General features: G+C 38.8%; 1 protein-coding gene across 6 annotated transcripts in view; it reads right to left on the minus strand.

Moving 5' to 3' along the window:
• Positions 1–5,355: 5,355 nt before the first annotated feature.
• The window catches only part of ARL15 (ADP ribosylation factor like GTPase 15), a 420,933-nt gene continuing 412,467 nt past the window's right edge, over positions 5,356–13,821 (minus strand). For 5 of the 6 annotated variants that reach the window (XR_005201073.1, XM_017533219.2, XM_037740189.1 and 2 more), the window contains one exon: positions 6,133–8,143. Coding sequence is in view for 5 of the 6 variants with exons in the window: in XM_017533219.2 (XP_017388708.1) it covers positions 7,991–8,143 (153 nt within the window). In the remaining variant the exon portion in view is untranslated. Of the gene's footprint in view, positions 8,144–13,821 lie in introns of all 6 variants that reach the window. The other variant, XM_017533220.2, reaches the window with a different exon arrangement.

Genomic DNA, 13,821 nt, shown 5'->3' on the forward strand with positions numbered 1-13,821 from the left:
CTCTCTCCATCTAATAGATTATTTCGAAGTAAATCTTGAGCATCATAATATTTCATCCATAAAGATCTAAGTATGTGCCCCTAATAAATAAGGGCTCCTTTAAAAAACATACAACCTCAATTTCATTATCACACCTAAAAGAGTTTAGTAATCAAGGATTTCTTAATTCATAAAATAGTCAACCAGTGTTTAATTTTTCCAATTGTCTCAAATTTTATTCTTTTACATTTTGGTAGTTTGAACAGAATCCAAATAAGGCCCAGACTCTGTAATTGGCTGATGGAGTTCTAGATTTCCTCCTATTTCTTTTTTCTGTCCTGCCATTTAGTAAACCAGCTCATTTGTCAGTGAAATTTCCAATAGTCTGGCTTTTGATTATTGTGTCACCATGTGTCATTCAACTTATTTCTCTGTTTCTGTATTTTCTACAAATTGTTAGGGTTGATCAGACTCAGGTTCACTTTTTTGGCACGAATACTTCCTCGGTGGTATTTCACACTTCCATCTGGAAGCACAGAACGATGCCTGGTTGCTTCTCTTTTGTGACATTAGCAGGCACTGATGACCACTGCCCCTTATTTAGTTAGGGGCAGACACCCAATTACAAACCATGCATTTTGATTAATTGCTGATATTATACGACTTCATTGGATCCTACTGTTTTACTTTAAAATGTGATCTGGAGGCTGAGTCCAGGGAGAACTGCTTGAGCCCAGGAGTTAGAGGCGAGCCTGGCGGAACGTAAGACCTTATCTCTAAAAAATAAATCCATAAATTAAAAAGTAAAAAATCTGGGTGATTTGAAATTAACAAATGGAATGGAAATAGAGAGGTTTCTTTTTTTTTTTTTTTTTTTTTTTTTAATCCCAGCCCTCTGGGAGGCCGATGCAAGAGGATTATTTGAAGTCAGGAGTTGAAGAGCAGCCTGGCCAACATGGTGAAACCCCGAATCCACTAAAAAAAATAAAAAGTACAAAAGTACAAAAAGAGGCCAAAATAAGATTATAAAAATTTCTATTTATTTTAAATATTTGCATATAAGAAAGTCAAATATTTGCATGTAAGAAATTACGCCCCCCACCAATGGAATGCAATGTAGTTGTAACATTCACAATATAATTGCAATATTTATACAATTTATATATGAATTCATAGGGCCCTAGAGACAGGATTGCCTTAAAGTAGGGTACAACCTGAAGGAGAGGTTTCTATTTCAGTTATTTTGTGATCCAAACTGAACAACCAGGCCAGTAAACAGCGTAAAGGGATGTGTCATGGTTTGCTAAAGGTCACATCTAGCATGGGGCTTAAGACTGGTAAGCAGGAGCAGTATGGCCTTTAGGTGTTCAAGGAAATGTGAAGAGCGTTGGTATAGCTTTTGTAAAAGTGTTCTAAATCCAAAATGTGTTAACTCCTGCTGAAAGAACAACTTTGCCCAAGTATCATTTTGGAATAAATCATGGGCTTAAAAGGGTCTCTCCAAGTTCTCAATCCTCAATGAGAGAAAAACAAAGCAGTCTCTTGAACCCAGTTAAAACTCACTGTTACCTTCCTAGGTCAAACAACAATAACAAAAACTCAGCAGGTTATATGCTTACAGGTTACCAGTTGTACTCTGTCTGGGCATGTGAATCGTGGCAGACATGCGGCAGCTTTTACTGTTAGATGGAATAAAACACAAGAGACTGCTGTTGAATAAGAATTTTCTTCTTGGAGATTCAACATTCAACATTTCAAATATAAGTCATTTGTTTGATCAGCAGACGGGATGAGACAAGGCTGTTCTAGAGGAGGCAAAGCCCTTTGAATACAGAGAGGATGAAAAGAACAGTAGGTAATTGACAAGAGTTTGGTTTTGCACGTTGGAAGCACCTTTGTGCGCTAGACACATGCTGCATTGTTGTAGCAGCAAAATAGCAGAATAAAAGGTGCTAGCTTGAAAGGGTTCTATTTACAAAGATGCTTAAAAAAAGGCAAAGCCTTCACTATGGCTAGATTTTTAGTTTTATTAATGGTCGCAGAAGCTAAACAGCATTCAAAAACAACTCTAAATTAGGAGGGCTAAAAACCAGAAAGTAGGACCAAGAACAAATTTTTTTAAATCTAGAGACTCAAATTGCAATTTTAATATAATAAAACCCCTCACTCCCTCTAATTCTCTATGGTCATAAAAATAATCCAATTAACCAGTATTACAGGAATTAAAGTCCTACAAAGAGACTAAGTATGTCATGTTTACAGCTATATCCACAGTATCTGACACAATCCCTAGTACGTAGTAGGTGTTCAACAAAAAGTGTATTGCATAAACGAATAAAGTCCTAAAAGTATTAAAACCAAAAGTTCCCATTCTGAACTAAAACCGTACAATGCGAAGTTGAATCTCAACAAGCTGTCATCTCAAAAATCCTGTCGAAGCTGCTTAATAAAAGTGTTGGGTTGATGCACTCCATGTCTAGAAAGTTGTAAAACAACTGGAGAAGGCCCAGAGACAAACCTGACTTCCTCCAGCTGACAGAGAATGACAGCCAGACTTAGTGCTTGCATTCTTGTCTCTGCCTTTTGGTGAGCCATTTCCATTCTAACAAAATCTTCTCATTTTTAACGTACTCCGATATTTATAAATCTAATGACTTAATATATCACACCACTCTGACTTTCGAAGTGCCCTGGACACACATTTTTCTGATTTACCTTTATACAGATTATATGCAAACTGGCCAGAAATCATTCAACATGAACCTCTCAGGTAAGAACTGTGGTCTCACTTCTCTCTCCAGAAACAGCCTTCTTCACAGACTCATTTAAAACCAGCTCCCTCCACCCCCATCTTCTGTCAGCTTGTCCAGACATGGGGTACATCATTAGGCCAGGTCTTCCAGTTACTCCATTGCTTGCAAAGCAATCATTTATAGGCATTTGGTGCTTTGCCTGACATCTGTTTGATGCTGGAACTCTAGCCTTTGTCTCAATGAATCACTTGTCCGTGAAAGTTGTGGCATTGTAGGCTGGATTTCACACTTTCAGGAGGGGTTTGCCTGTGACGGAAGTGATCTTAGGCTTTCTGAAACAACCAGTTCCCTCCACCTCCCCTTACTTCCTGAAGAAACAGGAAAATGAGAGAGTTTGGGGAACCTGGTGCTTACTCAAGGCTTATTTTGATTTTTCCCATGGCCCTGAGCCTGGCTAGCATCTCTGGGGACCACATCGCCAACTCACTTCCATGATTGAAATGTTGCTGCTAGAAAACAAACAAACAAACAAACATTCATGTTGGATTTTTTGAGAGCATCAGATAAAAGGAAGAGATTTTTGAAAAAGAAAGAAGGAAGGAAAGAGGGAATTCACCATTATTCGGTAGTTTGCAGAAGATCGTTTTTAAAAGTGTGGTGGAAAGGCTGTACCGCGCTGGTCTATGTCTAGCTGGAGCAGCGGGGATAAGGAGTTGGACTGGATTATAGACCTGGCTGAGCCTAGCAAGGCATTACATCTAGAAACCACTTTCTTTATTCTCCAAACAGGGTACAAGTGACTTTCAAGGTCTATATGGTAAGTGAAGTTTCTTTGAAAGCCACCAGGCCCACACTATTCCCTTGTAGAAAGTGATTATTCATCTAGAATGCCCTGTGGAAATTCCTGTTTGCAGTCAGGACTTCAGAAGTAGAGCAAGAAAGGGACGGGGCAGGGTAAGCCTAAGAACACTGTAGGTGGCCTTTTTAAACCAGGAGCCAGTAAATACAATATGCTTTGAGGAGCAGAGATGGAATGCGAGATGAGATTACAGAGAAAAATCTGATAGAAAAATCATGGGCTTTTAATTTCTCTTTGTTTTGTAAGGAAAGGAGGATGCTAGACAAGGCATATTGGAGAGATTCTTCTTCGTGACTTTTAACTTCTTTGCCTTGGTTTCACAGTAAGTCACATTATGGAGAAGTTGTCACAGATGAACCCCGAGAAAGGGAAGTAAGAATTTCCAAATCCGATGAGACCGTAGGTGGAAGAAAAGTTTTTCATTTAAAGTTTTAATTCAAAGAGAATAGGAAAGGGGTGGGGAAACTGATATCCCATCTGAGGCTTCTAAGTCTTACAAGAGATCCTTTTCATGTTACTAAATTAGTACAAGGGGGTGTGGGGTAGGGTGCCAAACCTTGGGCTCATCAGTCACTTCATGCATCTGAGTTGAAAAACATTTAACCCTGACATGCAAATCATTTAATCATGCTGATTCACTGGTGACCAAAAGCTGTGAGCCCTTGGGAGGCAGGAATTCCCAACATGATGTGGTAATGCATTTTACAGCATTAACTTCAGATCTCCAGGAGCCAGGCTGGGGAACAAGGGAAGGCAGGGACTCTACATTCTAAAGTTTCTGCATAACAAAGACAGACCCTCCCTTCCAAATGCATTGAAAATGAGGGATCCCAAAGGGCAACTCCCACTTCCAGCCCCACCACCCCACATACCTTTTCATTTCTGTTTGCACCATTAGGTCAGGGGGTTAATGAAAATGCACTCTAAAGTTATAAAGAGGATGAAGCCAGGCACAAATATTAGATTTCCATTCAAGTCTGAATATGCAATCTGGACATGAAGAAAACCCCATTTGCTTCAAAATCTTACAGTTCTGTTCACATTTACTTGAATAGGCCTGAGATGCTTAGGAAGTTGATAACTGCTAATTGCCTACTCCAGAAATAAACCTAGGAATGAAGGTTAGATCCCAGCTTAGAAGTGAAATGTTGTAAGCTCTCTGTATAGTCAAATACTAAGTGTTGACAATGTTGCATTTGGGACCAAGAAAAGTTGGGATTTAAAATTTTCATCTTCGATTATGTATTTTCTTCTTTTTCTCTCTTCTTCCATCCATCTACCACTTGATTTTTCTTTCTCCCTTTTTTTAGACTTTCATCCTTAAGGATGGACCTGTAAATGGATAGTATTTCCTCTTGAGTCACTTAAAAATATTTCTTAATAGCATCAATCACCATTGAAGGAAATAATTCATTGCACCAAACTGTGCCACTCAAGTTAATTTTATAGCAGATATTATAAAATAATCCTTTGATTGAAGGATGATGCTTTATAATAATATCTTGAGTCTGTTCACACACTCTGAAGGAGCAGCTTCAATGAGAGTAAATTGCTGCCGAAGACAAGCCAACTGGAAAAGATACTTGGCTTTTTTTTTTTTCCCTTTTAAGGTTTTCACAATGGCTTCAAAGGAAATGCGAATTAATCATTTGTTTTGACCCAAGAGCAGCAGAACTTATTTCGGAGACAAACAGGCAACACAAATGTAAACAGAAATCTGGGACTCCCAAATGCTAAAGCTGAAAGGAGTTACTCTGAAAACATAAATTCTACTCAGCGTTTATTTTTTGAAGATAGTGGAAATCATAGAAATCATGAACAATACACGTTCTTTCCTGGCAAATGTCCACATGAATCTGTTAGCCTCTAAGTACAGGTACAGTATTTTGCAGTAGAAAGGGCAATATGGCAGTTAATTAGCAACCAATACTGTTGACTACAGTGGATACAAAGTTTTATCATATAAATTATTGCCATTACAAAAAGGCAACTGCTTTAGCTAAGAAGGTACAAAAACTGGAAACGTCCATCAATATAACAAGAAGCTAAGTGAAGAAATACATAACAGTTTTTCCTATATAATATTTGAATATGCAAACCAAGACACCTGTGGCACTTTACACGAAAGTAGGAGTACGACTCCCTCCCCTACCCATCCCACCCCACCACCCACCCACCCACCCCCCCCCCACCCGTTCAGGCCCCACCCCGCCCCCACGTGGATTTCCAAAACATGGCAAATTCTAGGGTTACAAGGACAGGATGCTGCCGGGAAGCAGCAAGACGGCGAGCTCCGACCTGCTAGACAAAGAGGGAGCCTTATTGACAGTTGTAAAGCATTAGGCGTCAGACAGAAACTTGTCAAAAACAGCTGTTGTTGGGTACTGATTGATAATGTTTTCATTCTGACGGCTGAGACGCTGCAGACAGTCGTGGGTCTGAGGAGAAGCCCATCACTGGCGCACACATGAACACACACACACACAGACCACGGGAAGTCATTTAACAGATGGCTTAGGAGCACTCAGCCACGGTGTCTTTAAAAGACAACATTCTACATTTAATGAACTTGCAGGGAAAGCAAGGCCTAACAGTCATTTATTTCTCATAGAAGATGAGCACAACAGGACAAAATAAAAACAGGAATTGTGTAACTGGTCATCAGAAAAAAAGTTTTGTGCTGCTCACGGATTACACAGTGTTAAAAATATTCAAGGACGCTGTAGACAAAATTGTATATTAATCACTAAGGGTCCTTCTTGATTCATGACATTACAAAAAAGAAGCTTAAAGAAGTGTTTGATGTTTCCAAGGTAACGATTTCATTACAATCTACTCACAAAATTAAACCACAAAAACTATATTTAAATGACATTACGGGTCTGAAGTCTATCTTCTGGAGAATTACCAGGTATTACATCATTCTGTAATATAGCGTGAGTCTGTGATATTTGGATATCAGTCTATGTTTCCTAAAAATTACAAACAGATTTTTTATCACTCAGGTGTAGGGAGCAGTTTTTTATCATTTGGCCACTTGGTATTTTAAGTGGTCAAAAGTCTATTAAGTATGCCAAAGAATATTTCATCTATGAACCTCAATATGCATAGATTTTTTTCCTGATTTAAAAAAGATCAAAGGTGCTAAACCTTAGCAAAACAGTACATTTATCCCTATGCAATTTTATCATTTAAATTAAACGGGGGGGGCAGGGGGAGAACTAGTTCCAAAGACTGAATCTGAGTCCTAATATTATTTATTTGCTGCAGCCACCACACACTTTTAAGGGCACAGTGAAACCCCTGAAAATAGAGGTTTATAACAGAAATACTGATAAACCTTTAACTATTAGAGGAAGGCATTAACAGACTTCAATAAACTATAGTAGCACATAATGAATGAATAGATAATTCTTTCTTTGTTATGTTTGTCAAATCCATGCCAGCTTAAACCCTAACCAGTATAAATTATGCTTTTTCTGGCTGTTTTTAGAATTTGTATCTATTATTTTAAAAATTATTTTCTCTATTTTAATTAAACACTTGCAGTTTTTTAAAAAAGATACCTATGTTACATTGCAGTTTCACTTTATGCAGGCTAATCTTTCCATTAAAAAATATTTGAAGGCTAGACTCAATCCATTACAGTCCGTGATGCATGCATTGTACCTACATTTCCTCTAACTGCTCTCAGAAACTGAAACAATGTCTTTGCTCTTAAAAGAGAGGAGTGACACTTCAGATGTAATCAAGAAAACATTATGCAACTTATCTCTAAGCTCTTCAGAGCCAATTTTACTATGACAGGATATTTCTTCCTGATAAGAGGATTAATTAAAGTTTTTGGTGCTCACTTTTCTCTCATAGTCTATAAGCTCAGTATACCAAAAAAAAAAAAAACCCCAATAAAAATAAGATAAAATAAAATAAAACACCCCCCCCACACACACACCAAGAGATCTTGAAAATAATATACATATTTTGTGGAGTCCCAGTCACATAATACTCCACTCCCAACCCCAGGAAAAATGATTACGGTCTTGTGAGTCTTTCTGAGTCCTTCAAAAGGGATTTGATTTCCATAAGCCATGAATTCCATCCGTTTTAACACAGAGCATAGAAGAGATGCTTAGAACAACAGAAGGAAGAGACATGCGGTGAAGATAATTAGTGGTAAACAGAGAATAAATTCTCTCAGTAGTGTGTACTTGACGTTAATGCCGATGATAATTCATCTGATCTACAGAATATTCACTTTAATAGAGAGATGAGAGTCTGAAAAAACCAGAGAAAAATAGATACTGAAGCCATTATAGTCTTGATACCAAAATAAAATTAAAATGAGAAACTAACATGATAGGTTCAAGGCCTTTGGGGAGCCCGTTTTCTTTGCCAGATTTCACATTCTGATAGCATCATGGTCTTTTTCTTCTAACAAATTTATCAGCTGAAAGAAGCTGTCTTTCAGTGCATCCACGTCATCCAGTGAGCAGGGCTGTAGAATCCAGCGTTTTCCACGTGCAAGTGGTTCAAGTTCAAAATATTTTTTGATCTTAAGAGGAAAAAAATCAAGACAAATAGGTTATTAATTATATCAGAAACTTTCTCATATCAAAATTCTGAGGGATAAAGTAGGGGGATTTCAAGGCGGAATTTCTACAAACTGTGATGCCTATGACTTTGCAATGTGGATGCCAGTCTGCAGCTGTTGTTATAATGTGGGTTAAATATTGTGACCTGGGAGTGTTTTCTTTAGGGGTGAATGACCTGCCTGCAACTCACCATTCTGCCCATACATTTAGCGGCATGGGAGGTCTGATGAAGAAGTCAGAGAAAAAATTATTTGCACTATGGCACCAAGCAAAATACACTGCAGACACCAAAAGATTCCATTTAAAGAAAATAAAACAACTAGCAGAGTAGCTTTCACCTCTCATCTTGCTGACTTACTAAACTGGTGACAACTTACGGTATGTACTATATTGATTACTCGACTCAATTATTTTGACCATCAAGCACATAATACAACAAAAATCTAATTTAAATAATCTTTTTCTCTTTCTCTCTTAAATTTCTAATATCTGTTTCTGAGACATGACAGAGTGTTTTCTAGGAAAGAGGATAGAAATTGAGTGTATTTGTGTTTGTATGTATATACAAACTTGCATAAATTTACATATATGCATAAAATCTTCTAGCTTTTCTTTTTTCAGTCCTGAATTTTCTGGGAGGGAAAAAGCAAAAACTCATAAACAGGTGTGTGCTGAAAAACCTGTTCAATTAATAACCAGTCACAAGCTACTTTTACTATATTGGCCAGCATACTGACTAACGGCATCTAGTATTACCAATTCCTGGCTGCAAATAAACAGCAAATTATTATGGCTTCTAGAAGTATTGATGATCTCTGAAATGGTATCATAAAACACAAAGTTCAGGAAGCTCCCCACTCATACACACTATAATATCATACAAAAATAGAATGTTATATTTATTGCCCAGCAAATACAGTCAGTAGCAACCTCAAAAGAGACATTGTTCAAAGATGTTCTTGGTCAACAAATTTCACTAAATCTCATGTGTCATGAAGACTTCCAGTGGCTTATCTTAGTCAATACTTGACTTAGGAAAAAAACGTATCTCCACTTTAAATGCCATTCTCAAATATGGTTTTATTTTGCCAGTAGCACTGCAGACTACTGTTTGTTGACAGTAGAGATACACCATCCAAATTGGTATTCATATGTTTGACATTTTTTCATATTAAGCCAGAAGATATTTTATATATCTATATATAAGAAATACTGAGCTGTTATGCTAATTTAGGAACCAGAAATATGCTAACATTTTGTTTCAAGTGTGTCCAAAAAGTCTTCCTATCAATGTCTGCAAGTTCATAATAAACACTAATTTTAAGAAAAGCCTGTGAGAATTAAAAGATCCTCATTAATTCTGATTCTGAACAGTAATGAAAATCTCATTTGCAGATCAGAAAATGGGTACACAACTTCAGAACAATTTTTTGCCCAAGGTATTTTATAAATCATGTTAAGACGATTCTTTGTTTTGTTTTTGGGTGTTTTTTTTATTTTGAGACAGGGTCTTACTCTGTCACCCAGGCTGGAGTGCAATGGTACAAACACAGTTCACTGCAGCCCTGACCTCCCAGGCTTGGGTGATCCTCCCGCCTTAGCTTCCCAAGTAGCTGGGACCATAGGTGCACGTCACAGAACCTGGCTGATTTTTTAAAAACCTTTTGTAAAGATGGTGTCTAACCACGTTGCCTAGGGTGGTCTTGAACCCCTAAGTTCAGTGGCTTCTGCCACCTCAGCCTCCAAAAGTGTTGGGATCACAGGTGTGAGCCTCCAAAAGTGTTGGGATTCTTGCTTACTGAAAACACAAAGTCCATTCTTTTAGTTTGTTTTCTTTAAGGTACTGCAAACAACTGACATCTAAGAGAATCTGAAATTCCTAGTGCAAACAGTATCAGGGACCAACCCTACCCAGCAGAGGGAAGAACTGGAAGTTAGCTGAGCGAGCGCCATTGGCCAAGAAGCGGGGAAAACAGTAGGCAGGAGGGACTGGTAGCGAACGCTGGCTATGTCCACCTCTCGAAGGAGGAGAGGGCTGCTCCAAAGAGTTGAAAATCAGAGATGTTGGTCTTGTTGCTTCTGCCACAAAGTAAGGCTTCAGATTGTATCACTGGGCTCAGAAATTGGGACCCTGTAGTGATGATGCAATCTAGTACTTGATCAGTAATGCTTCCCATCAGATAAAGTATGCAACATCCAAAATCCAGTACATGAAGTTGTACCCTTGTTACATGTTATAAACCCAAATCCAAAAGGACAGCATTTTAAGTATTGCTAATGACTGAGAAGAGGGTTGGCCACAAGAAATTCATAATATTAAAATAATAAATAATAACAGAAAGGGCATCTCACTAACAATACTTCCTCTGAGCGGTTAATTTAAAAATCATACAGAATTTATCCCAGTAGCATATTTACAGCTAATTTGAAAACAATGTTGGATTAAAATAATCACAAAGTATATCAGTAATATGTGATATTTTACAACACCTACCAGACGCAGAATAGTGAAGTTTAGCTACCCGTTAAAGGTTGGTTTCTAGGCAACTGAAAATATAGTCTATCACAAAGGCACACATGGAAGATAATACAGATGTCTGAAGGTAGGCATGCTTCAGAAGTTGTTCCTGCTGAATACTAAACATGAGAAGGAAGTGGAGATTACAATGACAGAGTGGTCACCAGATAAAGGGGCCTAGTGGTGTTAAGCTGACAAATATGGCTGGGTAACTGGAGATTCTCAGATCCATAACCTAAGTGGGTATCTAACCCTGCCTTATTCACTCCACTGGTATCCACAGGCTTCCATACAACTCTACATTTATGATATCAATTTGTAAACAAGTTTTGTCATTTCACTAATATTCAAGTACAGAAAGTGACTGCTGCTAGAACATTTATTAGCTTTTCATTACTCAGAGTTTCATGTTTCTAAAAACAAAAACCACAGTACAGAGAGAACTTTATGCTCTAATTCTGACTCCTTTTTTTAGGATAATATTTTATTTTGAGACAGAGTTTTACTCTTATTGCCCAGGCTGGAGTGCAATGGCACAGACTCGGCTCACTGCAACCTCTGCCTCCCAGGTTCAAGCGATTTTCCTGTCACAGCCTCCCAAGTAGCTGGGATTACAGGCACCTGCCACTATGCCTGGCTAATTTTTGTATTTTCAGTAGAGACGAGGTTTTACCATGTTGGCCAGGCTGGTCTCGAACTCCTGACCTCAGGAGATCCATTCACCTTGGCTTTCCAAAGTGCTCTGGGATTACAGGCATGAGCCACCCCACCTGGCCTAGGATAACATTTTTGTTTTCTTATGTCAATCTAAACTTCAAATTTTACTTTCCATATATTATTACAGTAACAATTACCGTCACGTTTGAATTGTTTACCATTGCTTTTTTGTCTTTGTACATGTTGATGTATGATTTTAAAAACAGTGTTTAACTCTGAACAACATAGGTCAGATACTTAAATCTGACATTATTTTTAAGGTTAAAAAAAAAAAAAAACTGCCTGTGATGCAAGGACCTATTTTTTATGAGTGGCATGAATGTTTTTTAAGGTCATTTACTTATCAAGACAAACATTTTTAAAGTGACTAAAGAGAACATGAACCTAAGTATTTTGGCTACTTTATCCATTGCTGAGCTAGCATGGTTAAGTGGAAAGTTCTTGAATAAGGAGATAGTAATGTTTCACATTGGCTTTTGGAGATGGCACTTGGGAGAATGACATCAGAATACAGCTGTCTGAAAACCTGTGGTCATTTAGCTATTTTCAGGATAGCCACAGAGAGTGGGCATTTATTAGTAGCTATGTGTCCACCCTAGAGATAGGAAAACAAAGCCACCACCACAGGCAACCTATTTTAGCTCTGTCACCAGAGCCTTTCTCCACTCATGCCACTGCTGGCTGATTGGCATGACTGCATTCCATTATTCACACATCGAGTTTACTGTAAAGTCCCAATATAACAGAGACGACTCGGCACCATCTCTCTGTTGCTAATGTTTGTAGCAGCTGTTAAACCTGTGAGACGTTACATAGCACCGGAGTGCCACTCATAGGGTAGGAGATGTCCTTTATGTTTCCTTGAGCAGTGAAATCATAGTGTCATCCTTTCCTAGTTCCAGGATCTCTACTGGGGTAATGATGTCGTCTGACTTCCCTGTCTTGCCCTCACTTGAGAGTCAAAATTTTGACTTTCAGTTCTTGCCAACTTGGTGTGACTAAATTTCTAGAAGGCATGTGAACAGTTCCGAACTTCAATAACAGGTCTTTCCTTTTTTAAAAAGCTGCAAACTTCATTTTATTTCTAATGGTAGGCTGCTTGTTTTTCCTCTTTCTGTTATTAAACCAGTAGTGTGTGTCCAGCGTTGACCTAGTTTTTCTGTAAGCACTCTGGGGAGCAGGGGGATAGAACAGTCCAAAAAGCATTTATTTAGTGTGTGAAACAAAGTCAGGTTCTAAGCTCAGATATTTATAAACAGAGCTTTGACCCACAAGAACGTGTTGTGAGACAGGGAGAGCCAGGGTATGTGACAGTTCCTTACTGTGGGACTCTGCTCTGCATCATAGAATACGCCACCCCTAGTTCTACTGAGTTAAATGCCATTGGCACCAACCAGTTATTGCTAATACTGAAAACACACTGTGCCCTCCCATGCCCAAAACACCCCTTGGGTGACCCTGACCCTGCTGGGAACTGCTGCTCTTGGCCATGTGAAATACAGGTACCTCTCACCTTGTATGGGCGATTAGCTTATTTTTTCAGCAGTCGCCATTGGAGATGGCAGCTAGATATCTGCTTTCCCCATTCTTCCCCATATCCCCTGCTATAGACAACATAGAGGGGAACTATGTTTCCTCTGTGAAAAACTAGTGGATTATAACTGACCGTTCCTAAGCCTGCGAGGTGGTTGTGATGGGTTGCGGTGGGATCGGGAGCTATCTAAGAAGCCTTGGAAAGTTTTGTCCTAAAACTTGTCTTCCCATAACTTCATTCACTTAGCCACTCTGTCCTGAACAAGACTGTGGGGAGTGTGGGGAGGCAGCTCGGGTGCCAGCACTCCAGGTGCCAGCAGACAGGGTTCCATTGAGGACAGGATGCTGCAAACCAAAAAACAAAACAGCAGCGATGGCCTGAGAGGACCACTGTCCTCATCATTTGTATTATAAGAGCACAAGATTCCCCCCAGGGCTTTTTAGTGACCATAAAAGACTGTTTAACGCTGCACAATTTACTAAGAGCATTCTCACTTATTTATGGCACTTGGACTGTACTTTCACTGGACGTCAGAAGAGCAATGGATTCCAACAAAGAGGGATATGATTACTTAGACTAGGTCTTAAATCATAGAACTCAATTTGAATAAAAAGTATCTGGACAGAAGACTGTTAAAATAAACTTCAGAAATAAAGGCACATTCTTTCTCCATCTCTGGAAAAGGAACCAGGTCTCATGGAGGAGTCTAGGCTGACAACTTTAGCTCCTTCAAACTGATAGTGATAAGTCAGCTAATGCAGATGACTGACTGGGTGAGGATCGCAAACCAAATACAAAAGGCCGGGAAAAAGAAGTACACCTGTGGGATGTGACAAGGAGAAGGGCAAGCTGCAGGATGATAAAAGAAT

This window comes from Cebus imitator, unplaced genomic scaffold, assembly GCF_001604975.1.
Source record: "Cebus imitator isolate Cc_AM_T3 unplaced genomic scaffold, Cebus_imitator-1.0 Scaffold80, whole genome shotgun sequence".
In the NCBI taxonomy this organism is placed as follows: Eukaryota; Metazoa; Chordata; class Mammalia; order Primates; family Cebidae; genus Cebus; species Cebus imitator.